Source organism: Sesamum indicum, linkage group LG1 (genome assembly GCF_000512975.1).
Source record: "Sesamum indicum cultivar Zhongzhi No. 13 linkage group LG1, S_indicum_v1.0, whole genome shotgun sequence".
Taxonomy (NCBI): Eukaryota; Viridiplantae; Streptophyta; class Magnoliopsida; order Lamiales; family Pedaliaceae; genus Sesamum; species Sesamum indicum.
Genome location: NC_026145.1, coordinates 13736214 through 13761862, shown reverse-complemented (window position 1 = coordinate 13761862; position 25649 = coordinate 13736214). Strand labels below are relative to the sequence as shown.

Below are 25649 nucleotides of genomic sequence, written 5' to 3'. Positions count from 1 at the left end.
CTCAAAAAATAAGTTCATTTCAGCCGGACACGTCATTATACAGCTATAAGGACACACTATATATATTGCCAATAAATTTGTATACGTCGCTCTAAAATATCTCTAGATGGTTTAAAATAAATCGATCACAAACGCGTTGGAAAATTTACAAATAACTAATCCTCGAAGAGGCAATTTTGATAGAATTTAGTCTAACTCACATATTTCAGCCAATACTTATCAAATCCCAACGGTTTGTTGCATATGACAGCCAACTCAAATAGCTTTCTAATGGCGTATGGAACTTATTATTTGACTCCTTATCCAACTCTGTACAAACCTATAAATAAAAGTCTTGTGTAGATTTCTGGTAACATCACACAACATAACACTTATTGTCCAACTCTCACTTTCTTGCATCATTCTCTCTCTGATTTTAGGATATTTCAAGCTTATATTTTGCATTCCGCGAATATTTATCACTCTCACATCAAATCTCACAATTATTCTCACTTTATTTCAAATTTTTATTTTTATTTCTTCATAAATTATTACTGACTTAAGTATCGGAGTGCTAAACTCTATTTTGCAAGACTAGTCCTCTAATAATCTTAAAAATTTCTTCAAGATCTTTCGACCCTTGTGGTGTGGTCAAATTTCTGATACGTATCAAATAATATAATTTAATAAAATATATTTGAATTAAACAATAATTTAAATTATTTAATATAATTGTTATTATTGATTAACATTTATATTGATATAGATTAATATTTGAAAACTAAAAACTTCTATATATTATTTTCTATTGTGACTTTAGTTTAAATTTTCAACTTAAGTTATAAATTTATAAAAAAAAAAGTTATATACTTTTTTTGATATTTTGAAATTTAAATAAATTTAGTTAGGAAACACAATTGTATTTTTAGAAGGGATGAAGATGCAAAAAAAAAAAAAAAAATCAGTAAAAAAAGGTTAAAACAAGTAACTTTAATCATCATAATTTTAAATACAATATAGGGGAGAATAGCAATTTACTCTCGTGTGATATTGAAAATGAGTAAATTATCCTCCTATGGGAAATAAATGACAATTTATCGCCATGTATATTGAAAAATGAAACAATTTATCTGCTTAGGTTGGGAGGTGCACTGCTTTATTTTTTAAAACATAGGGGGATAAATTGCTACTTAATTTTTATAAGAAAACTGTTTGCTTATTTTTCATAACACGGGTAGATAAATTATAATTTATCCTACAATATAAAGACATTTTAGTGAGCACTGCTAGCAAAACACAACACTCCACACCACTTGTGAGTCCAATACACCTTATTTAATTACTAACGAAAAGAGTATTTTTTTTTTTTTTTTGTTAAGTTTTACAAAATACCAATCGACTTTTTATTTATTTTCAAACATAGTGAGAATTTTTTTAATTATTTCATCAAAACACATTGAGGTTAAATGGATTTTAGCCTCCCCCGCCCCCCCCTTTGCCCCTTTCTTTTAAATATTAGTTGTTTCTTTGTAATAATATCTCCTCTTTCTATTCTTTCTGCATTTGTCCTCAAAGGATTGTTTTACTTGCATGTTCTATAGTCATCTAGCCTACAAGGATCCGGAAGTGAAGTGGCTATGAACATGTAATACTGTCGGAGAAGTATTCTTGAGCTCACAGAAAGAGTGCTGCCTCCTTACCAGGTTTATAAGTGAGTGATTTCTGATCTGTATCTCCGCTAACATGGGTTCTTGCAATTACTCTTCTTTTGATATACTTGATGATTTACAAAGACAAAGGAACAAATTCTACTCATCAAGAAATGAAATTACACTATCTCAAGATACATATATAATCGTACATGGATTGACTTCGGTGTTAGAGTAGGAAAGTTTAGCCTTGGCTCTTAGTCTTCCTATTGTAATTGTTATGAGAACTACAAATGTTGACTGGAAAGGTAGATCTGAAGCAAAAAGAATCAATTTTGGTGTTCTTGTTTTCTTCCAGACAATGACATCCATTATGTGATTATGAAGTGGGACAGACTGTGTGGCCCATTGTCAATGTCAAGTGGCTGCACATGGAAGACTTGATCTCAGGAAGTCTTGGCAGCATGTAGACTACACTTATATGCAAATTTTCCAGATAAATCTGCAAGTATAGTTTGTGGGATTCGACTCTCACCGCCAAACAACATCGTGTCTGTGAGTTGAAGTTCGTTCTTCCTCCTTTCCACTTTTTTAAGCAGTTGTCTAAGTCTTGTCTTGCTTTTCACCGAATAGATAAACTATTGTTTGGAAATTTCGAAGTGTCTGGACTTAATCACAGCAGGTAGTTGACTTCAAAGTCTATCAGATTGATAGGCAAGCATTTATGCTACTGGAGTTTGAGATCTCCAGATACTGAGTATAATCATGGTTCTGTGGGAGGCAGTTTTGTCACCAGCACTTCAAGTTCTCTTTGACAAATTAGCATCAGGGGAGATACTGGAATTTCTAAAAAGAAATAACCTTGATGAGTTAGTGCTGGAGAAGCTCAGGATTGTTTATCTTACCAATGCTGCCATGCTTGATGATGCAGAAAAGAAGCAATACGACAATCCAGCAATCGAAGCATGGTTAGACATGCTAAAAAATGCTATTTATGAAGCCGAAGACATATTGGATGAGTTGGCCACTGAAGCCTCACGATGTAGACTGGAAATGTGTTCTGCTCAGTACTTCTCAAAGCTTGTCACAAATCTTAGTCCTTTCTGCGAAGGAGTAAACTCAAGAATAGAGAACCTTATTGAGAAGCTGGAATACATTGCAAGGCATAAAAATTTTCTTGGTCTAAGAAGTGGTGAAAATGGGGGAAATAGAATGATGCAAAGATGGCCTACTACTCCTGTATTGAATGAGTCTCAAGTTTTCGGTAGGACTTCTGAGAAAGAAGAGATAGTAAAGTTACTTCAAGGAGATGACGAAACAAATTGTACTACTACACCATCCATACTTCCTATTCTAGGTATGGGTGGGATTGGGAAGACCACTCTTGCTCAGATTATCTATAATGACCAGAGAGTGGATGAAGATTTTGATGTCAAAGCCTGGGCTTATGTTTCTGATGATTTTAGCTTGGTTCGCATATCTAAAGCCCTGCTTGAATCAGCCACTGCAAAACCATGTGATACCATGAATCTTGAACTTCTGCAGAGTGGCTTGAAAGAGATTTTCCACAAAAAAAAGTTTTTAGTTGTTCTGGATGATGTATGGAATGAGAACCTTGATAACTGGAATCACCTGTTGATTCCATTCATGGTCGGGAGTCGAGGCAGTAAAATCATCATAACAACACGTAATAGAGAAGTTCTGCCGATCATGGATGCATTTCCTCTTTACCATCTGAAGGAAATGTCCGAAGAAGCATGTTGGTCACTGTTCGAGCATCATGCATTTGGAGTCAAGGACTCAGAAACGTACTTGAGTTTGAGAGAAACTGGCAGAAAGATCATGAAGAAGTGCAAAGGCTTGCCTTTGGCAGTGAAGACTCTGGGAAGCATTCTGGGTTCCAAGCTTCATAATGATCATTGGAATGAGGTCTTAAATAGCAATATATGGGATATACCTCTCCAGAAAAATGCCATCCTACCATCTCTAAGATTGAGTTACCATTATCTTCCTTCAAATATCAAACGTTGTTTTGCATATTGTTCTATTTTCCCAAAGGGCTATGAATTTGATAAGAAAAACTTGATCTTGCTATGGATGGCAGAAGGTTTTGTGCAACCTGTGGGAAACATTACTTTGGAAGAAGTGGGCGAACGATACTTTTCTGAGTTATTGTCTAGGTCATTTTTCCAAGAATCAGTACTAGATGAAACCCGATACATAATGCATGATCTGCTCAATGATTTAGCACAGAGTGTTTCAAGGAGAATGTGTTTTCATTTGCAGGAGAACTGGGAAACGAGGCAGCTTGACAGCTTTGAGAAGGTTCGTCATTTCTCATGCTTTCGCAGCAAATATGATGTCTATAGAAAATTCGAGTCACTCAATGAGGCCAAGTGGCTTCGCACATTTTTACCGTTACCATCTCCACAGGGAGACGAATTTTGCTATTTAACTAAGAAAGTGCCTTGTTATCTCTTGCCGAAATTGAGGTGCCTTCGAGTATTATCTTTCAATGGTTATTGCATTGCCGAGCTTCCAGACTCCATTGGAAATCTGAAACATCTTCGTTACATCAATCTCTCCTACACTGAAATTAAAGGTCTTCCTCAATCATTAAGTACTTTGTTGAATTTACAGACACTCTTATTAAGCAACTGCACTTATCTAACTGAGTTGCCAGCTAAGATGGGAAAATTAATAAACCTACGATATTTAGATATTGTTGGTAGTGGAGTAGTTGAGATGCCACTGGAGCTAGGTAATCTGGTGAACCTTCGGTTGTTACCACAATTTATTGTTGGCAGCTCTGGTTCTGGTATCGGGAACTTGAGAAACTTATTACATCTCCAGGAATCACTTTGCATATCTAGATTAGAAAATGTAGCCAATTCTTGGGATGCAAGGAGGGCTAACTTACAGGAGAAAAAAGGGTTAAATCAATTAGCTTTTGAGTGGAGCACCAATTCGGAGGAGTTCCTAGATGAAAGTGTTGTAACCCAAGTACTTGAAATGTTACAACCTAACCCGAAGCTGGAGAGTGTGAAAATAAAGAATTACCCTGGTAATATATTTCCAACTTGGGTTGGAGATCCAACATTCTCTAAGCTAGTTTCTCTTACTCTTAGTGATTGCAAAAGATGTGTATTTCTACCACCAGCAGGTCAGCTGTCTTCACTTAAAGAGCTTGATATTAAGGGCATGCTAGGAATAAAATGCGTCGGTGCTGAGTTTTGTGGATCTGTCTACTCTTCCTTCAGATACTTTGCATCGCTTCAGAAGTTAAGTTTCAAGGAGATGCTAGAGTGGGAGCGGTGGTCTGTTTCCACGGATGATGCAGATTTCAATTGTTTCCCTAATCTGTTGGAGCTTCATCTAGAACAATGCCCCAAACTGCAGGGAGATCTGCCTTACCGCCTTTCTTCTCTGACGAAGCTTGTTATAGTGGAATGTCAGCAACTATCTTCTTCACTTCCAATGCTTCCGCAGCTTCATGAAATGGAACTTAAAGGATGCCATCACATGTTGCTCTTTAGTACATCTGAGACGAACTCGCTAACATCTTTGGAAATACAGAACATGAGAAACCTGAAATATATACCTCAAGGGTGGCTAGTTTCTCTGAGAAGGCTTGAGCGATTGGTAATCAGCGATTGTTTTGAGCTCATGCATCTGGTAGGAAGCAAGAATGGGTTGCAGCAGCTCGCATCTCTTCGGCATCTTATAATCAGAAGTTGTCCCTCGATGATTTCCATGAGTGAGGAAATTCAACGGTGGCCTCAGAATGTCGAATATCTGGAATTAGACTGTTGTCACAGTTTCCAGAGGTTACCACTAGATTTTCACAGCCTTGGATCTCTACAAGAGTTGGTGATCACAGACTGCCCAAAGCTAGAATCCTTTTCAGGGACAGTATTTCCATCAAATCTCAAAGGCCTTGTCCTCCGAGGATGTGGTTTGGAGTCATTGCCTCAGTATACGATCAACAACATCTTATCCCTTGAATTTTTGTACATCAGTGGGTGTTTGGTTCTTACTTCATTTCCAAGAGGAGAGAGGCCAATTCCAACCACCTTCAAGCAACTCACAGTTGACCATTGTCCCAATCTAGAGTTTCTTCCTGAGGGGATGATGGATAGCAACAACATTTTCCTTGAACTTCTAGAGATATTTGACTGCTCTTCTATCACATCATTTCCAGGAGGACAGTTGCCAAAAACACTAAAAACACTCACAATTTGGAACTGTTCCAATCTAGAGTCCCTTGCAGATATTATAACAGAAATAATGTCACTCACATCCTTTCGTATTGGAAATTGTACAAAGCTTAAATACTTACCCTCTGGCTTGCATACACTCATTTATCTTGATTATCTGGAGCTCGATGGGTGCCCCACTATTGAGTCCTTTCCTGAAGAAGGCCTTCCGTCTCAAAGACTGAAAAAGATGCATATCCTCAACTGTGAAAATCTCAAGTTCCTGGCAAAGCGCATGCAGAACCTAACATCTCTGGAAGAACTAAGATTATCCAATTGCCCCATGCTTGCATCCTTCCCGGAGGATGGTCTTCCGGTTAACCTTGTTTCACTGGACATCAACAACTGTGAGAATATTAGGCCATGTTCCGAATGGGGCTTACACAGACTTACCTTGCTTAAAAAACTCAGAATTCATGGCAGTTGTTTAAATTCTGATACATTCCCAGAATGGCTACTTCCTACTACACTTGAGACTCTTCACATTGTGAACCTGCCAAGTATAAAGTCTCTCTCCCCATGGCTCAAGAATCTGACGTCTCTTGGGGAGTTGAAGATCAAGGATTGCCATAATATACTTTCCTTGCCAAACGAGGGATTGCCACCTATGGTCTCTTTTCTAGAGATAAGTGGCTGTCCTGTGCTTCAAGAAAACTGCGAGAAGGATTGGCCATCGATAGATCACATCCCATGCATAGTGATGTAGCCTCCCATGATCAAGAATTGGCACCCATCCCGTCTGTCTACTTTCTTAAAACAGAGGTATATTTTCTGGAAAATCCTATTGCCTCTCAAAGTTCAAATTTATCTTAAGTTGTGAAATTATTACATTTTCTCGTGTTAGCATTTTGAGTTTCATGGGTAAAATTGCATTTTTCATCCCAACAAAAGGGGGTTGCATATATAGTCCCAAACTTTACGGGCTAAGCACATTTGATCCCACAAATCGAAAAATCATATACTTTTGGTCCTTGTAGTCATTTTGTTTAGTTTTTTAACGGAGTTATTCAAAACGGATTAGAAGCCCATGATTTCTCGAATTGTGGGACTAAATATGTTTAGCCTATAAATTTTGGGACTATATATACATAATATATATTTACACAAACCCATCCATTGTGTGGGATGGAAAGTGCAAATTTGTGGAGTTTCTTCAGTAGTACCTGTTCCCACATTAGACCAAGGTTCATATCTAGCCAACCAACATTGATATTATAATGAGCAAATTACCTCTCATGAAAAATTAATAGAAATTTACCTTTCTGTGTTTTAAAAAATGAGGCAATTTACCATCCTACCTAAGGAAGTAAATACCTTCATTTTTTAAAACTTAAGGGGTAAATTGCTATATTTTGAAAAAAATAGGGGAGCAAATTCCTATTTTATTTTTCATATAAGGGCTGTTTGCCTATTTTGCATAACACAGGTAGGCAGATTGCAATTTACCCAACTTTAAATAGATATATCCATCTTAGTCTGTGAATCCTTATAGATTGACTCAAGAAATTTAACTTCAGTATAACCATTCCAGCGAAACAAGATTCTTGCGAGTCTGAACGTCGACTTGACTGCTTTGTTCTCGAATCAAAGCTGGGTGCGTGCTTCTATCAACTCTTCATATGCAGCAGTGTCAGTTTCATTTAAAAACTTCTTTTAACTGTGAAGGACAGAGGGTTTGCCAATGAAAATTGCATAGCAAATGTCATCATTCCAAGCTTCAGCTGTAATCTGGTCAGTTCTACAGCTCCCTCCTACTCTATCAAAACTTGTTCCTTCTTACTTGTAAAGATACAGCATCTGCTTATTCATACAATGTTTCTAGAGTTTACATTTTGAAGTATGCTAATTGTAAGTTATCCGAAACAAATTTTCAATACAGTTCTTGCTCAATTGTCTTTAGAGCTGTATTGCCTAAACAAACATTTTAGGACATTGCAGCAGGATTCTTGGAGCTTAGAGTTGATGCTAAGCCAACATTGAACAATATTATTGTAAGAAGTTGTAATAACTCAAACATCTTGTTTCTGTATTATTATGCTATGCTACGTACTCAGTTGGACGATAAGAACAGAAATTATGGCAATCTAATTAAATCTGCAAATAATTGAATCGCTGCCCGAAACATATATTTGAATACATCACTTGGACAATAAGAACATAAATCACTTGGACCATATCATTTAAACTGCATTATTTTGTACTCGTGATTAAATTAACAACTCTGTATCCAACAAATGAGATGCAAGCGACCTACTTCACAAGAAAAAACAAAGTTCATTAATGTATTTGCAGATGATGTTATAACAGAGATCAAGAAAAGCAATATTGTGCACAAATAGCTCCGCCAAATTTTTATATTCATTGAAGAGATACTTAACAAAAAAAAGTTAATTTATAAAAAAAATGGTAGTTTAGGAACAAAATTTTTTATGTTGAAATGACCAAAATAGACAAGAAAACATGCATAGTGTTAGGAAGTAAAATTGAATAAGTGATATTATTTGTGAACTAAAAATTTTATAATTTTTTTACAAAAATAAAAATAAAAATAAAATGTTTCTCAATGCACGAGATGGATGCTACTACTTTAAAGATCACATCTTTTTCAATTTCAAACATTTCACCAATAATCGATCTGTCCGCCAAGCCCTCCTCGCATTTACTCTCTCTGTCTCTCCTTAAAACCATTTCCCAGAAACCTCTGCAGCTCTGCCAATGTTCGAATTCTTGCCCAACTTCAAATTCTCTTGTTTATGTGAATATTTAAAGTCGCGGGAGTTGAAGTTTCTGATTAATTAATCACCAAATTCATACAAATGGCGACATCAGCATTCAAGTCAACCACCAAGAGGGCTGCCATCGGAGGCTCCAGCTCTGGGGATTCTAGCCGCAGCTCCCTCCGTCGTTCCCGAAGCCTTAGCCGGTTCTCCCGACCCATTGAGCCGGAGCCGGAGCCGGATACTGAGACGGACTACAACAAGAATGTGCCCAGGGGGAAGTTCGTGAACACTACGAGGGGGTCTAAGATGCCGTTTCCGGAGATCAGCTTAGATGATCTGGCGCTTGAGTTCTTCTCTTCTTCTTCGAAGAATGACAATGAGAGCGACGGAGGAGTGGTGGAGAGGAATGGGAGAGAGGGGCGGTCGGTTTCTCGGCGTGCGGAGATAGGGCGATGGGCGAGTGATACGGCGTCGTCTAGGAGAAGGGGACGGTCAGTGTCGAGGGCTCGCGGGAATGTTGTTTCTAGCAACTCTGCCTCAGCCAAAAATGTCATTTCATCTGATGCGGGTTCACGGCGGAGGAGGTCTCTTTCGGTGGCCAGGTATCAGATTAGCGACTCTGAGGTGAGTTTGCTCTCTTCTTTATTACTTTTCTGTTTCAGTGAAATTTTATTATCGTAGCTTAGGAATAAATTAATATGTTTTTATCACTGGTAATGTGACACTGAGAATTATAGTAACTAAACGCATGTAGGATGCATGAAAGTCCGATGAGTATTTCTGAGAGCTTGAAAGAGATATAATAAGATGATAGCTGACAGCAGTGTAAAATCTGTGAACTTATTCATATTGAACTATTCATTTGTCTATCCACTGGTCCGATTAGACATTGAAAAGAGACGTTTTTTTGGAGAAACTGGACTAGGACCATTGGGATAAACCTAAACAACTGGTAAATATGGTTTAAAAGATTTTATGGTTTTATTCTTGTTAAGCAATGAATAGAGGTACTGGAAGATCTTCTAAATATATGCCCAGATATATGGCACATTTCCCTAGTGCTTTTATCATTGGGGCCATGTGACAGTTGAAGATTCAAGTTCATTCCTAAAGTCAAAGATTGTCCCCTGCCCTAGACATGAACATGAAGAACAATCTGTTGAGCTTCTTCCAGTATGACTTTCAGGTATCTCTAGAAAGGAATGTAAGTTGGTTGCCCTCAGAATTCAAGAATTTCTATCTGTAGTTGCAGATAACGTGCACGCTAATATCAATATGTTAACTAGGTCTGTGTAGGCTAAGGTATGGTTGGGCTAGGCTTACTTCAAACAAACTTTAAGATTTCTGGCTCTAATTTGGCTGAGTCACTCATTGGCTTTGAGCAATGTCTGAGCTCCAAGTCCATCTCCTTTTTTTATGTTTTTAGCTTTTATTTGCAGAATTTATTTTGCTCAAAAGTTTGTTCCAAAATTTTGCTTATGAAGTCATGAAATGATGAAAAATGAATATTTTGTGTACATGTAAACCTTATATCACCAATTATGCTATGGATTCATAACATACAAAAATGTTATCGTGCATTCATGCAAACATTGTATTTAAGTTGTTTATTTACATATCCCCTCAATTTTATAAATAGAAGCTAAATGGAAACTATTTAATGTAACAATACAAACTGTCAGGATGTGTATGTATTAAGATCATAAAAAACTATTAACTGTGTGTATATTTTCATTTATTTTCTGTGTATATGTATTTGTGATTTTTAATCTGGTTCAATGCCTAAAGCTTTTAAGCTGAAGCTTGTTCATCATTCGGCCTGGTTAGAAGTATTCGTCCAACATTAGCTGACTTATTTGGCAATTGCTTAGCCGCAAAAGATAAGCCAAAAATAATTGGGGTTTGGTTGCTGAAGCCCTGTGACTGTTCTTGTGTGGAAATGAGAGATAAAAAAGAGAGTGCAGATATGAGCATCCATATAGAGCGAGTAGGAGTTCATGTAATAGATTGCGTACACTTTAGTAGTACTATAGCTACAGTACTTCAACTCCAACATGAGAACAAATTGTTATTTACATTTGAATTACAGAGTGAGGTAGATCATTCTCAGAATTCAAGAAATCGTGCTTATGTGAAGGCTCCCATTAGTGGGAGTAACCAAATGTCATTGGCACCAATGGGAACAGCTTCAAACACTCGGCGGCTTGCTAGATCTCGAAGCCACAAAGACCTCGTACATGATGGTTACTCTGTATGATATGTGTACCTTTTCCGTAACCTCTTTATTTGCTATCTTTGTTTATATATATGTTTAGGTTGGTGGTCCTCGGAGCTCACATTCTAAGAAATTTGAAGATTTCATGTTCACATATTGTTAAAAATGATATTTGACGTCATTGTTTTTCTCTTTATTGTACAATAAACATTGAGCTCCCGGAGAATTAATTTATAAATGAACCCTGTGATAACTTTTGCGTATGGAACTCTCAGAGTCACTCTTCTGCCCTGACTGATGAAGAATCAAAGGATACTCATATTGGGAAAAATGGATATGAGAAGATAATCAAGACAGTTTATGCTCAGAAGAAGGTTAATTTGTCTGCCCTAATTTAGCTCTTGTATAATGATAACATATAGTTTATTGTTCAGAGGGCAGTCTGTGAAATCTGTTTATTCCCTTTTTTTTTTTTTTATCACTCCAGTACATTTATTATTGACTTTCAGGCTGAGCACCCTACTGAGAACGTTGGAAATGGTGGATTCTATGAAGCAATGCGGAAAGAACTCAGATATGCTGTTGAAGAAATTCGAACTGAATTAAATCAAGTGCATCAGAACAAATCAGTTTGCTGAAAATATTCTGAATACTTTTAGGTGGTCTTTATGGCAGTAAAGCATAGTTGGTTTATTTGTTGAACAACTGGTTCTTTGCAGGCAATGGGAAGAAATCAAACAGCTGTAGCCAGCAGTGACTGCTTGAAACCAGAAAATTCTGATGCTCTCCAGGACTTCTCTAGAATCACAGAGAAATATGCACCCAAATTTGAGCAGGTTTTTCTGTTTCTTGCATGAAAAATCTTACCGTTCCAGTCAGGTCCATTTTAGTTTTCTCAGCCTCCTCTTAAACTTAGGGCTAACCAGAAGTTGGTCTGGTTACTATTAACTCCGATCTAGTGTCTGACTAGTGTATCATGAAGATGGATTATATAGGAAATCTGTAGTCTCATAAAAATCAAATAGTAAGCGACATCTGAATCTACTTGTCTTTAGTGTGTGAGACAAATTTTTTGGTTTGTTTGGGTTCTGTGCCATGGTCTTTTTGCAAAGGCATTTGTTCCTGCAATGCTGGCCTTTTGCTTTCTGCATAGGATGAAGGATAATTACATCATAAACTTTTTCTATCTGTTTGTTTTCAAATTTTGCAAAGAGGGTAAGAGGCCAACACGAGATAAATTGTTAATTTTTTAAATAACATTTACAAATAGTGAAACTTCACTTTTAAAGTTGTCAATTAAATTTTCAATTTAAATGTCTTGTTGAAAATCCAGCAAAGTATTGGCCCTGTTGTGGGCTATAGGACGAGTAACCTTTCATGATAGCAGTTGAACACAATTTTTTAATGATAACAAATGCTAAATTATCCACAGTTTATTGTTTATGGAAGCATGCTCTTATTGTAGACCTGAATTGTTTTGAGCCTCGTAATTCTTGAAACTAAATTTAAGCTATCAAGGATTTAAAAGCTCGTTAGTTTAGTAATGGAATTGAATCCGGGATACAATTTATTTCATTGAACTCTAAGAAGTAGAGGTTCAAATCCTTTGACCTTTTAAAGTAAATCTCTTTTGATAAATTATTTGGACTTTGTGGATTTATTGCCTTGGTAACCTGAGATGGAATAACCATGTAAACGTAGTATTTGGAGATGAGCAACCAACATATTCTTGTTGAAATGTTGCTTCAGGAAAAACGAGGTCAAGCAATCTCTAAAATGGTCAAAGGACTTCCTCATCCAAGAACTTCAGCTATAGCAGAGAAGCCATCACGAGCCAGAAAGGTATTTTGTTTCTTATTTCTGTTAAATAATTGCCCATGTGTTTGGTTTTAGTCGGAATGCTATGTTGAACAGAATACTACATTAGATTAATTTTAACATTCTTTTTTGGTGTTAAAGAGAAGTAGTGACAGAAGTAGGACGTCAAAAAGATTGATTGAGGAGGCTGAAAGAATCTTCGAGGACTTCCTTTCTAATGTTGAAGATACAGACATATCTTCCTTGGATGGGGAAAGAAGTGATGGAAGTTCGTCTTTTGGAGGGATGATGAAGGGCAGAGATGCTGCAATAATGGAGGCTGAAACTTACAGAACTCCAGCAGGATCAACTCCTCCTCCAGTTGAAATGGATGGTGTTATTTTGCCCTGGTTGCAGTGGGAGACTAGTCCTGATGGTTCTCTCTCCGGAAAGAACAAGACACTAACTCCTATGACTCCCAAGACTCTAGAATGGAATTCAGAAAAGGTTAGCTTTTGTTTCTTTACATTTTCAGTTTCTCTTCCGCATTTTCATCTCTCTGGGAGAAACTTGGTTGTGTTATGTTGATCTCGGGCCAAGTGGAATTTTCCATTTTCACCCCTTTCCAACATCTTTTGACCTCATTACATTATCTATATAATTACACATATTTATACCTATATCCATGTTTATTGTAGAAGTGTGAATAATTTGACATGTTTTACTTTTATTAATTTTTTATATGTTTATTATAATCCTTTTATAAAGTATAAATTATTGAGTTGTTTGTACTAGTAAGTAGTAAGTAATTCAAAATTAGTATCTCATGTGGTGTTAAACACGTATGAAACTGAATACTCGTAAACTTTAACGGAGATTGGAGATTGAGATAAATTAATAGTAGACTATATTATATTATATATGTATTATATATTTTATTTAATTTAAGTTTTAAAAATAAAATATTATAAAACTATGAGTAACCTGAGATGTTTTTAGTTTTTTAATTTTTTTCTGATGACTAAAATAATCTTATCAAAAATAAAATAGTAAATATGATTTTATAGGAGAATAAATAATATCTTGGATGTAATTAATAGTATAAAATCATTGATTGGCCTCTAAATATTTAAAACATTGATGTTTGATTCATTAGACCTCTACTACATAATTCTTCCAATAATAAGTAATTATTTTTATATTATCAAAGTGTTGCTTGGCCTCTTCATTAAATGATCCAATATTATTCAATCAAAAATCAAAATTGTTGTTGGGTTAAGTACGTCATGAAGTATTATACAGATGTAACTACCATTAACTATTTAGTAGTTCTTTTTTTCGATCTCTTTTATTTTTCAAAAATATACTAAAACCAATATCTTTTACATATGAAAAATCTGTGAATAATTTTCAATTAAAACACTCATTTTACCATTTTTCACTGGAAAAATCAAGAACAGGACTTTGATACTGAAATCATTGAGAACTTGTAATTTTTTAGGCTAATTACTTTTTGCCTTCTTAGAATAGAAATGAATCATCTTTTGATTGAATTACCATGTTACCTTTTTAAATTGAAAAATACTGTAATTGTAGTTTATGTATGTCAATATAAGATTATTTCTATATGAGTTGTAAAGAAATTGAGTTTGTATGAATGTAATTACAATATGTTAATCAACCAAAAACATATCTTTTTCTTTCAGTATTTTGAACTATATTTTAGGCAAATAAAGTCATTTTAAATACCTACTCCCGAGCCGTTCCATCCAAATACAACAAAGTTTCAACATTCTCCTAAGTTGCATGTGGATGGATAGATTTCAATTAAAGAAAATGATTTAAAGTTACTTCAAATAACTATGATATCTGATAGATTTTTAATATATCAGAATGTTTGAAAATTATTAAAATGTGTGCTAAAGGAATTGGAATAAGTAATAACTAAAAATCATCTAAACAGCCCTGACGGATTCGTATTATTGACTTAAATCCTTATTTTCAAGTCATTTGATCCAAATTTTATCATTGACTTTAAATCCTTAGCTTCAAGTCATTTGATCCAAATGCAACTTTATGATATAGTTTACTAAGGGTCATATATAATAAATTGATGGTAAATGATGTATATAGAGAAGTGAAAAATTAGAAGAAAGGTTTGTAGGTTAAGTTCCACATCGGTTAATGTGTGTTTATTGTACAGATAATGTACAAAACACTGAAACAGTCGTAATAAGATTAGAAGAAGATTTGTATGGACATTCTAAACGTTAATTTTTGTTCTCTTACATTGTGAAGTTTTGTAGTCTAGGACTCAGATTTGCCTCCTTTTACAGCTGATGTTGTCATGCTAGTGCAACAGTTCTCTGTTTTAAACAAGAACTTTACTAAAGTATAAAATCTCCCTTGTCTTTGTAAAGATACTGGAAATCCTTGAACCTTGACTAGGTGTGAAGTTCTCTTTTTTTCTTTCATTTCATTAATGCTTGCTGCAAGAATACTTTCTTGCATTTTTCAGCAATTGTAGTAGACATTGATGAACTCACTGTTTTATTCAGGATGTGGTCCTGTTACACGACCCAAGTAGTCATTCTGTCAGCAGTCAAGGTAGTTCAAGCCCTGCGCTTTTTAATAGTCCATTCATGAAGAAAAGAGAAGAGATATGCAAGTCCAGAGAAGTCAGCAATGACTGCGTGTCCTGCTTTGATATGGAGGAGTACCTTAACCTGCAGAACAATGACGAACTATTGTTTGAGATGTATAGAGAACGGAACAGAATAAATTCCGGTGGTTTACTGCTTTGTACTGGTGCCCTTTATTAAGTTCCCAAGTTCTGTAAGACTCTTAACAAATCACTCTGGTATATAGAGCTCCTTTTATCAGATGGCTGATAGACTGAAATTATTTTTTGTGTTAATTTTATTGATTTGAGGAATAATATTTTAAGAAAATTATTGGAGATTGTCTTAGTGTTTGATTTTCCCAAATTGTTTTTGGAAAATATTTTGATTAGTTAGCAGTGTTACATTGAATTCGTTATGATTAATTGATATATGTAAATAAAAATATATTAAAAGAATATCATGATTGGAATATATATATATATATATATATATGAATATGCATAGTAATGATATGATTTGTTATAATATTAGGGAAAAGATGTTTCGAAAATAGGAAAGATATTTGAGAAGTGAAACTGAAATGTTTTGGTGATTGGTCAAATTAAATAAGACGGCATGTGTAAGATTCAGCAACTACTGCATATTGTCTGTTGCAGAGAATTTCAAGTTCTTGATGTCAGGCCTTAAATTATTTTTTCCATCCAAGGTACTAAATCTGATGTAGTTGTTAAAAATCATATAAGACTTCTGGGGATTTGAATAGCCAGCCTGTTGGATTGACTTATTAATATATTACATGTTGCTTTGCAAATGTTAAAACAATTATTTGCATAAAAATTAGTCACTATCACAAGGGAAATTTGGTTTGTGCTAAAAGTAAACAGCTGCAAAGATTGTTACTCTGAGATTGTCTGAGTTGTTTGTTTGCGTTTTTGGAGAAGATCAGAATTCGGCTTGTGCTGCTCTTGTTTCTCTTTCTCAAACACTAGAAAACATAAATTATCATCATCAATATTGTTATATTCCCCTAATTTGTGAGGAGCAACAGTTGGAATCACTCCAGAAAAACTTAACGCAAGCTTTTTCTGGAGGATTATTCGCAGAATGGTGGAGAAACAGTTGAAGAATTGGAAGGAAGAATCAGGGCCGTGGCCTATTGAGCAGAAGATATCATTGGATCCCAATTCTCAGATCAGATGAGCTTAACAGATGATTGCTGAGTTAAGAAGGGTCTTAAACAATTGATTTCTGCTATCCAAAAGGCAGCTTCTTGATTAAAATCTTGTGGGAGGTACATGGAGATTGAGCTTCAAAATGTAGATTGCAGAAGGTGATGGACAGAATTGATTCGATCATTGAACAGAGTGAAGAGCATTTGAAAGAGCTGCCGAGTTGAAGATGTCCAATGCTGTTACTCTTCAGCTCCTGCTTCATCAAGAGTAGCGCCACATGAGGGAAACAAGATGGTGGGATTTGACAATGATGCCTTGGAGTTAAAAGCTCGGCTTTGTGGAGAAACATTGAATCTCCAAATTATTTCACACGGGCGGTATTGCTAAGACTACTTTGTCTAGCAATATTTTCAATGATTCACTTGTCGTGTATCATTTTCATATTCGTGTGTGTTTGCTCTTTCATTTTGCTAAAATATCCTATCATTCAACCCATTGGAGATCTTCTCATACAACTTCTCAACCCTAGATTTCTTCGATTAAAACTTAATCTATATTATGACTTATAATTTATGTAAAAATTTGGTGATTCTCGTGATTTAATCTAATAATAATGAAAAAAATTAAAAATAAAAAAATAGCTCGAGTGTGAATTGTAAGAGCTCGTCGAGCTCGACTTGTTACCACTCCTAAACATAATTATGAAAACACATAAACGCGTTGCTTTATTTTCTCCGTCTTTCTGGAAAAAGTCCAAAATATTTCAAAACCCAGATGGAATACTTGTTGGGAATGCAAAGAGCTAGCCTGTTCATACATTGCAAGTTGACTTTTGAAATATTTAACCAACTTATATTTGCATAAATAATTAGTCAATAGCTGCAAAAATTGTTGATCACTCTGAGTTGTGTGTTTGTGTTTTCGGAGAAGATCAGGATTCAGGAATGGCTTACGTTGCTCTTGTTTCTCTTGCTCAAACACTGGAGCAGATAATGAATCATCATCAATATTGTTGCATTCCTCTTATTTGTGAGGAGTAACTCTTTGAATCTCTCCAAGAAAAGTTGAGCTTCTTGCAAGCTTTTCTGGTGGATTATTCACAGAACGGTGGAGAAACAGTTGAAGGATTGGAAGGAAGAATCAGGGACGTCGTCTATAGAGCAGAAGATATCATTGAATTCCAATTTTCAGATCAGATCATTGAATACCACGAAAAACATGTTTGCCCACAAAAAGATTGCTGTGGAGTAACAAAGGGCCTTAAGCTATTGATTTTTGCTATCAAAAGTGCAGCTTCTTTACTGAAATCACCTGAGAACTACATGGAGATTGAGCTCCAAAATGTTGAGGAGAATGAGGAAGACTTGCAGAAAGTGATGGAGCAAATTGATTCGGTTGTCAAACAAGTGATGAGCATCCAAAACAGCTGCACAGTTGAAGATGTGCAGTGCAGTTACACTTCAGCTTTTCCTTCCTCAGGTGGAGCACCAAATGTGGGAACAAGATGGTGGGATTTAATGAGGACCTCTTGGAGTTAAAAGCTCGGCGCTGTGGAGAATCGTCTATACTCCAGATTATTTCAATTGTTGGGATGGGCGGTATTGGTAAGACTACTCTAGCTACAAATATTTTCAACGATTCACTTCTTGTGTATCATTTTCATATTCGTGTGTGGACAACTGTATCTCAAGATTATCATCTACGCCAAAAGTTCTTGTTGCTTCTTTGACTGATCAAAAAACTACGGATTTAAGTAACATGATGGATGAAGAACTAGCCGAGTGTGTCTACAAAACTTTAAAGGGTAGGACTTATCTCATTGTAATGGATGATATGTGGAGTACAAAAACTTGGGATGATGTGAGGAGATTTTTTCCGGATGACCAGAATGGAAGTCGGGTCTTGATAACCACCAGGCTATCTGATGTGGCTGTGTATGCATCTTCAAGCTCACTTCATCAGATGCGCTTCTTAGATGAGGAGTGGAGCTGGAATCTACTTCATGACAAGGTGTTTGAACAACAAAGTTGCCCACCTGAATTAGAGAGAATTGGCAGAAATATTGCTCAAAGCTGTGGCGGACTTCCCCTTGCAATTGCTGTGGTTGCTGGAATTCTCGCAAAGGTGGACAGGACCCCATATCATTGGGAGAAGATTGTAGAAAATATAAGCGCAGCTGTGGCCTCAAATGATGAACACTTCTCAAAGATATAGACTTTAAGCTATGATCGACTACCGTGTCATCTCAAAGCATGTTTCCTCTACATGGGAGGTTTTCCAGAGGATTACAACATTCCGGTCTCCAAGCTCACCAAGTTATGGGTAGCTGAAGGATTTCTAAGACTGAATGGGCCTAAAAGCTTAGAAGATTTAGCAGAGGAGTATGTGGAAGATCTTGTTAAAAGAAATCTTCTTTTGGTCACTCGGAAGAGATCCAATGGAAAAATTAGATTCTGCAGGTTACATGATCTCTTGAGGGACTTGAGCATACGGAAAGCTCAAGAAAAGGAATTTCTTCATGTCGTCAACACTTGTGTGAGAGGCATCCAAAACCGGCATCGTCTGAGTATCCACTCTGTTATTTCTCATGAATTTCTGGATGAGTACGCCCGTGCCTCGCCTATCCATTCTGTGTTGTATTTTTGCCATTACATTGAATCATTATCCTTTCTACGAGGCTATAGATTACTAAGGGGTATTGGATGTATTGGAAGCACCTGTAACTTCTGTCCCAACTGAAATAACACAACTATTTCATCTGAGATTTCTTGCTCTGGCTCTCACTTACTCCAAACTCAGGAAAATCTCTTGCTCCCTTTATCAATTTCAAAACTAAAGATTCTTCAGACCTTAATGATACGTGTATACGGATGGGATACAAGTGATAGCATATTAGTTCTACCATTTCAGATATGGGAAATGCCAAAATTAAGGCATCTTATCTTTTTCCAAGGAAGCATGTTACACACTCCTTCGGCTGCTGCACCAAGTGGCGGGCAAGTTCTAGAAAATCTGCAAACACTCTATGTGGACAACTTCAGATTCACAAGCAATACCATTGAAATGATTCCGAACTTAAAGAAGTTGAAGCTTTACTATGATGATGCGTCCACAGCAAAGTGGGCAAAGTATTGCCTCAACAATCTGGTCCATCTGTGCCAACTTGAAACTCTGAATCTCATGTTTACCTTTATGTTGATGTGTGAAGTGGATCCTTTCCCTGCAAGCTTTGCTTTCCCACCCAAGCTTAAGAAGTTAACTCTAAGCAAATGCAGACTTCCTTGGCAAGGTATGGCGGTTATTCGTTCGTTGTTAAATCTTGAAGTACTCAAATTAAGATACATAGCCATTATAGGGGAAGAGTGGGAATACAGTGATGGGGAATTCCAAAGGCTGAAATTCTTGCTGATGGAGAAGTTAAATCTCAGAAGTTGGTCAGTAGAAAGCACTCACTTCCCATGTCTTGAGCGCCTGGTCATCAAACAGTGTCTACAACTAGAGGATATCCCTTGTGAGATTGGGGACATACCAACACTTGAGTTGATTGAGGTAGACGGAGGAAGCAAGTCTGCTGCTGATTCAGCAGTATTCATACAAGAAGAACAAAGAAGCCTGGGAAACGATCTCCTTCAAGTTCGTATCCATTCTTAGTGTGAAGAAGAGGACATCAATGGCCTTTCTCTTTACGTTTTATGTCATTTTCTCATATATATAGCTTCTCTTAGTGAAACGTTTTCCCTTAGCCTTATTCTTCCACGCAATGGGTTTAAACTCTCCATACGTTTCCGTTGGAGCTACGGAAAATTTTTCATAAATAGACCGCATTTTTCTTAATTTCCCTGCAAAATCTTTGAGTTTCATCGGAAACTTTTTATTTTTCCTAATTTTTTAACAAATAATTTATTTTATACTTTTAACCACAAATATATCAATTCTTAGGTCACGTACAAATATTTCATTTGATGATAAATGATTTAATATTATGCTAAATTGGTAATGTTATGTGTATATACCAATGTAGCAAGGTAATATATGAAGGCATCATATAACACATAGCTAAAAAAATAGATAATTATATTATTATTGTTTAGTTTCAATATATAGAAACTACATCAAATAATAACTCGGAATATACAATCATATACTACACGAAAATAATTTATTTTAGTTAGCATAAATGATAGAAAATTAAAATAGATAAGGTTGAACTAAAAAGAGAAAGTTAAATTTTTAATTTTACTTTTACGACTCTTATATATGTTTCTTTAATTTTACAATTTTTCTACAGCGTTTCCAAAAAGTTTCTAATATTTATTAACTCGAAACTTATGTTTGAAACGAAACTTTAATCCATGGTTATTGCACCAGTTAACTAAATGAAGGAAATTTCGCAATTCATTTTTCGATTCAGTGTTGCGATTTCCTAATAGTATTTTCGTTACACATTATCGTTTTCTAGTTGTTATTGAACTGGAGAATGAAAATCATTGTTCTTTCTTAGAACCAACATATGGGAATCACAGAAAAAAGAAAATTCATTGTTGGAAAAAGGCGATAAAAGAATCTCCTTCAAGTTCGTATCCATTCTTAGTGAGAGGAGAATGCAAAGGCTTTTCTCTTTCGGTTTTATGTCATTTTATCTTATTGCCTGCGTTGGTGAACATTTTCCCTTGGCCTTATTCTAGCATGCCATGGAACATTATTTCCAATCTTCGTGCTGCCTTTCACAGCTTTGAAATGAGCGGTAAGCCTGGCTCTGTATTGCTTGAAGCACTGATGAGCTGCTGGTATGAATGGTATGGTTATATTGTCTTGAATGATGTTATTCTGTTGTTTTCTGTGTAATGCTGATATGAAGTCAGATAGACCGCGAATCTTGTGGTGGAAAAACTGTTGATATATGGAAGTGTTAGTGCGAGAAGGTAATTAGTGCATCATCCTACTCAACTCTTTTACTTGACCATCTAGCAAGTGCGAAAAGGTCAAAATATTTCAAAAGCCATATAATACTTCTGGGGATGCAAGTGGTTGACTTATTAATATATTACAAGTTGCCTTGCAAATGCTTTAACAACTTATTTGCATTAAGAATTAGTCACCTTCAAAAGGAAAGTTTCTTTTGTGCTAAAAGTGAACAGCTGCAAAGATTGTTACTCTGAAATTGTCAGTTGTTTGTTTGTGTTTCCACAGAAGATCAAACATGGCTTATGCTGCTCTTGTTTCTCTAGCTCAAACACTAGAGCAGGTAAACCATCATCATCGATATTGTTGTATTCCTCCAAGTGAGGAGCAACAGTTGGAATCCCTCCAAGAAAAGTTAATCTTCTTGCAAGCTTTTCTGGAGGATTATTCGCAGACTGGTGGAGAAACAGTTGAATGATTGGAAGGAAGAATCAGGGACTTGGCATATCGAGCAGATGATATCACTGAATCTCACTTCTCAGATCAGATTGGCTTAGCAGATGATTGCTGTGGAGTTAAGAACAGTCTTAAGCAATTGATTTCATTAAGGGAGTGCAGATGTTGCTCTATCACATCTCAAAACCACCATATCAATCCGATGTTCTTAATTCAATCATTGGGTATTCTGCGTCTGCCTAAAGAAGACGTAATTGATTTGGCTTATGCTGCTCTACTTTCACGTCACAGGAGATCCCCAAAGACAAGCCGATGCTAAAGCCGGATCTCAACCCAAAGTTTTGATCTTGCCTCCCCAACGAGACTTGGGTTTGCCTTCACAAGTGTAACCCGCAAGTTAAACATAGTTTTCTTGAACATCTAACTGGGTTCCATGTACCGTAGGTTTGCGCATTTAGTCGCATTCTTAAGTTTTGCTGTCAAGAATACACAAAAATGGTTTCTAAAAGAATATGGTTATCAATATTGGACTACTCAACATATTTACCATTGCAGGCAGCCATAGAAACTTAAGACACTTGGAATAATAGATTGAGAATGGAATTTCCATTACAACTCTTACTATGTGCGCATGCGCTCCTTGAATTGATACACGACATGCAACAAAACTGCTTTCCTAATCCTCTACCGCCATTTGCTACACATTCACTCCCATCTAATTTCTATTTCCATCTCTACAGATGTAAAGAAAAATTATCCACACAAAAGAAAAGAAACAAGGATAAGGAAATTGAAGAATTGCAGTAGGTTTGATACTCAGACACACGAACCAATTTTGTGCTAGGCTCGTCCTCAAGAAAAAATGTCCCGGGAAAAAATGATGGCAAGAGAGACGAACGCTTTGCACCTGAGTCTGAAACCAAAATCATCCAAAAATAAGCATCAACTCCTGTAGAAGCTTCATTCCGTTCAATGGTCCAATCAGCTTTAAAGCAAGCTTCGCAAAACACCAATGATTCCCAAGAACAGGAAAGACAGACTTGAATCTGGAAAGATCTCTGGGAAACATTGGGATAACTTCAGATTTCCTTCGCAGTTTTTCCTAGATATTGGAAGTAATTGATCAATCAATCTCTCCTTCTTCAGGATCATTTGAAGTATCGAGAATGCTTTGAGGTTCGACTTCTTCCTCCTCCTCCTCATCATTTTTCATGTACAACCCAAGTTGCTCCAATGGATTACTATTTGCCCGAAACTTGAAACTACCAAGACCTTTCAGAGAGTTTTCAGGGCTTGCCTCCTCTATGAAGCTGTGTAAGTGCTCGTCTGGAGCAGACCTGAACATCTCCAGATCTTCCATAAACTGACTATTCTCGTTGATATCAACAGTCTTCTCCATCTGTCGAGATTGTAATGCTTGAGTAAAGAGTGGGATAAGTGTGCCCGTACTATGTTTTTCCCATTCCAAGATATTCAGTAACTTTACCTGCTGCAGAGCTTGGCGAGCGGCTTCCCTTTCAAGTTCCCTTTTCCTTCTGGCTTCTGCTGCAGCTTCAACTTCAGCCTTTTTTCTGGCCTCTTCTGCAGCTTTGGCCTCGGCTTGTAATCGGGCTTTCTCTGATAATACATTAAGTTCATACCATTATTGCAGGGGAAAGTGACGGAATCAATGCACTAGCTTCGTACACACAAGTTAACAGAATTAGCCAAAACATGAAACAGTTTCATTTAACTCAAACCTTCTCTTCTTCGCCTTTCAAGCTCCTCTTTCTCGAGCTTCAATTTCTCAGAATCTGGTTTTCCTCCCTGAAAATTTTAAGATGCCACAATCAATGCGACTTCATATTAGACGTTGAATGCATAATTTCACTTGTAAATCAAAAGTTGCATACTTTTTCAATGGTATTCTCTTGAGCTTTAATTATGATATCAGCAAATCGGCTTCTCAATAAAGCTGCACGGTATTGCTTTTCAGGGGAGACTTGCCTTTCTGGTGGAGCACTCTCCCCTAAGATGTTACAGCATGATGGTGAGACTATGCTGCACATTTAATAGCACGCATTTTCTTCAATAGTTATCACTGCTTACCCTCTTGGCGACAGTTGGGCGGCTCCATAGAGTAAGAGTTTGCCACTGAACTGTCCTGAGCATTCCCATGCAAAGGGTCTGCAATTATAACCTATTAGTAACCTCAGAAGGAAAAGAACATATAGTAAAAAGTTATCTTGCTAAACTCACAAGAGCCTCACCTCCAACATTTGGATCGCCAAGGCAACTGTCTTTCCGTTCTACTCTAGTATCTACAGTTTTCTGAGACCGCAGAAAGGCAAAATAGGTTTAAGAATCACATATAATAAGGAATTCAAAGGATACTGAACCTCTATGGCATGACTAGAACAATGAACCAAAAAGAGATGAAAAACAAAAAGGAGATAGAGAAAAAGACGGGGGAAAAGGCCAAAATAAAAGCATACATTCACAACACTTGCAGGAACTGAATTTTTGACACCGTCAACTTCACTGGCGGAAGAACTTTCAGAATCTGTATCAGAGCAAATAGAAAACCAAACATCAGGGTAAAACAGAAACCAAATAATAAGTAGATCACAATATATGCATGGTGGCAACAGATCTCTTTTGTCCTGTTTCTCAGAGTGCATAAATGTAAATAAAGGCAAGATAGCACTGTAGATTGTTTGATCAAATAAAATCAGAATGACCATGCTTGTAAATTATGCATATACCTGCCTTTAGCAAGCCAGAGTGAAACCATCACATGAAGCAAACAAGAAAACAAAAAAGGGAAAAAGCAAAATGAAAAAAGAAAAGTGCATAGTAACATATGGCATCCTTCTCCCAATTTAAAGAAATCAAAAGAATGGGTATGATGTTTTTCATAACATGATTATTATGCATGTCCACCTAAGTGAATGGTTTCAATTCACTTTCCGCTGAGTCCATGTGTCATCTCAATGCATAGGAAAAGGCAAAAAATAAGCTCCACAGAGAACCAGATGTGGTGTTGTCGTCGAGTAGCAGACAACAATCTCCTCTAAGTAACATGCTAGAGGGCATAATTAAACCACTACCATGGAAAATTGACAAGAAAAGTAGGTTTAAATAGCTGACAAGGAAAAAGTACAGCATCCATCGCGCCATCCCATATTCAATGATGTAAGATAACAAACATAGCCATAAAGCAATTAAAGATTATTTGCCAAATACAAAAATGTGAACTCAAGAAAGTGCTGGCGAATTTCGAAGCTGATGATTGTGACATACACACTGAGTATCACTTATCTAGACCCAAATGCAGCAGTTAATCACACGAAAAACAATCAACATGCACCAACAAGAGGCTGTACTACCTCGTCAAAGCTTACTGCAAAATATTCTAGCAATGCTTAAATCTAAGAATTTACCTCTCCAAGTCCATCACAAGATTTTGCAGGGTTATATTAACAGTTACAAAAAACTAATTATTGTTTAAGAAAAAAGTAATGGGAAAATCAAGGACCTATCAATCAGTCTGTGCAAAGTGCCACTTGTTGTCAACTGGGAGTAGGAAACGGAAAGTAGCATGCAGGACTTAGCTTTTTGAACAGAGCCTTGGGACACTTCCCAAATTATTTCATTTTATTTCTTTGTAAAATCATGAAAGCATCATATTAAAGTGTCACAACAGGTGATGCAGCCTCCAGGACTATCATCTAAGGAAAAAATCGGATGAAGCTGCCACCAATCTTTCGAACAGCAGCTCTGTCTATCCAACGATGGAAAAGTCAAGAGGCAAATTCACGAGCCATTGGATCAGCCTCTTTTTAAAGCGGAAGTTCAGTCAAAGGGCCATACGATGGTAAGTGTTGTGCTTCTGCACAT

At 36.4% G+C, this 25649-nt stretch overlaps 5 protein-coding genes across 11 annotated transcripts in view; 4 read left to right on the top strand and 1 right to left on the bottom strand.

Moving 5' to 3' along the window:
• Positions 1485-8842, top strand: LOC105167004 (putative disease resistance RPP13-like protein 1). 6 transcript variants are annotated; one of them, XM_020693169.1, is made up of 4 exons: positions 1485-6646; positions 7416-7478; positions 7555-7615; positions 8714-8842. In XM_020693169.1, the coding sequence occupies exon 1, from the start codon at positions 2394-2396 to the stop codon at positions 6588-6590; it is 4197 nt and encodes a 1398-aa protein (XP_020548828.1). In that variant the 5' UTR covers positions 1485-2393; the 3' UTR covers positions 6591-6646; positions 7416-7478; positions 7555-7615; positions 8714-8842. The 6 variants fall into 6 exon arrangements, with proteins under 6 accessions (XP_020548828.1, XP_020548821.1, XP_011084860.1 ...); XM_020693162.1 differs by having other exon boundaries at positions 7416-7615; XM_011086558.2 differs by lacking the exon at positions 8714-8842 and having other exon boundaries at positions 1485-1690; positions 1987-6646; positions 7416-7963.
• On the top strand, positions 8512-15500 carry LOC105166335. 2 transcript variants are annotated; one of them, XM_011085665.2, is made up of 8 exons: positions 8512-9228; positions 10694-10855; positions 11095-11193; positions 11329-11430; positions 11539-11655; positions 12569-12661; positions 12779-13123; positions 15175-15500. In XM_011085665.2, exons 1-8 carry the CDS (start codon positions 8701-8703, stop codon positions 15436-15438), a joined length of 1710 nt encoding a protein of 569 aa, XP_011083967.1. In that variant the 5' UTR covers positions 8512-8700; the 3' UTR covers positions 15439-15500. The 2 variants fall into 2 exon arrangements, with proteins under 2 accessions (XP_011083967.1, XP_011083959.1); XM_011085657.2 differs by having other exon boundaries at positions 11329-11448.
• Positions 18171-18626, top strand: LOC105166995 (putative late blight resistance protein homolog R1A-3). Its single transcript, XM_011086546.1, has one exon. It carries the CDS (start codon positions 18171-18173, stop codon positions 18624-18626), a length of 456 nt encoding a protein of 151 aa, XP_011084848.1.
• Positions 18678-21792, top strand: LOC105166988 (putative late blight resistance protein homolog R1B-16). Its single transcript, XM_011086534.1, has 4 exons — positions 18678-19043; positions 19212-20045; positions 21279-21334; positions 21603-21792. Exons 1-4 carry the CDS (start codon positions 18678-18680, stop codon positions 21790-21792), a joined length of 1446 nt encoding a protein of 481 aa, XP_011084836.1.
• LOC105166329 (transcription factor GTE10) overlaps positions 22335-25649 on the bottom strand; it is an 8174-nt gene continuing 4859 nt past the window's right edge. Inside the window, exons 4-10 of the mRNA XM_011085644.2 lie at positions 24245-24312; positions 24020-24080; positions 23859-23936; positions 23663-23778; positions 23510-23576; positions 23257-23387; positions 22335-23169 (exon numbers count right to left, since the gene is read on the bottom strand). Of these exons, the coding sequence (XP_011083946.1) occupies positions 22894-23169; positions 23257-23387; positions 23510-23576; positions 23663-23778; positions 23859-23936; positions 24020-24080; positions 24245-24312 (797 nt within the window). The 3' untranslated portion in view covers positions 22335-22893. The remainder of the gene's footprint in view (positions 23170-23256; positions 23388-23509; positions 23577-23662; positions 23779-23858; positions 23937-24019; positions 24081-24244; positions 24313-25649) is intronic.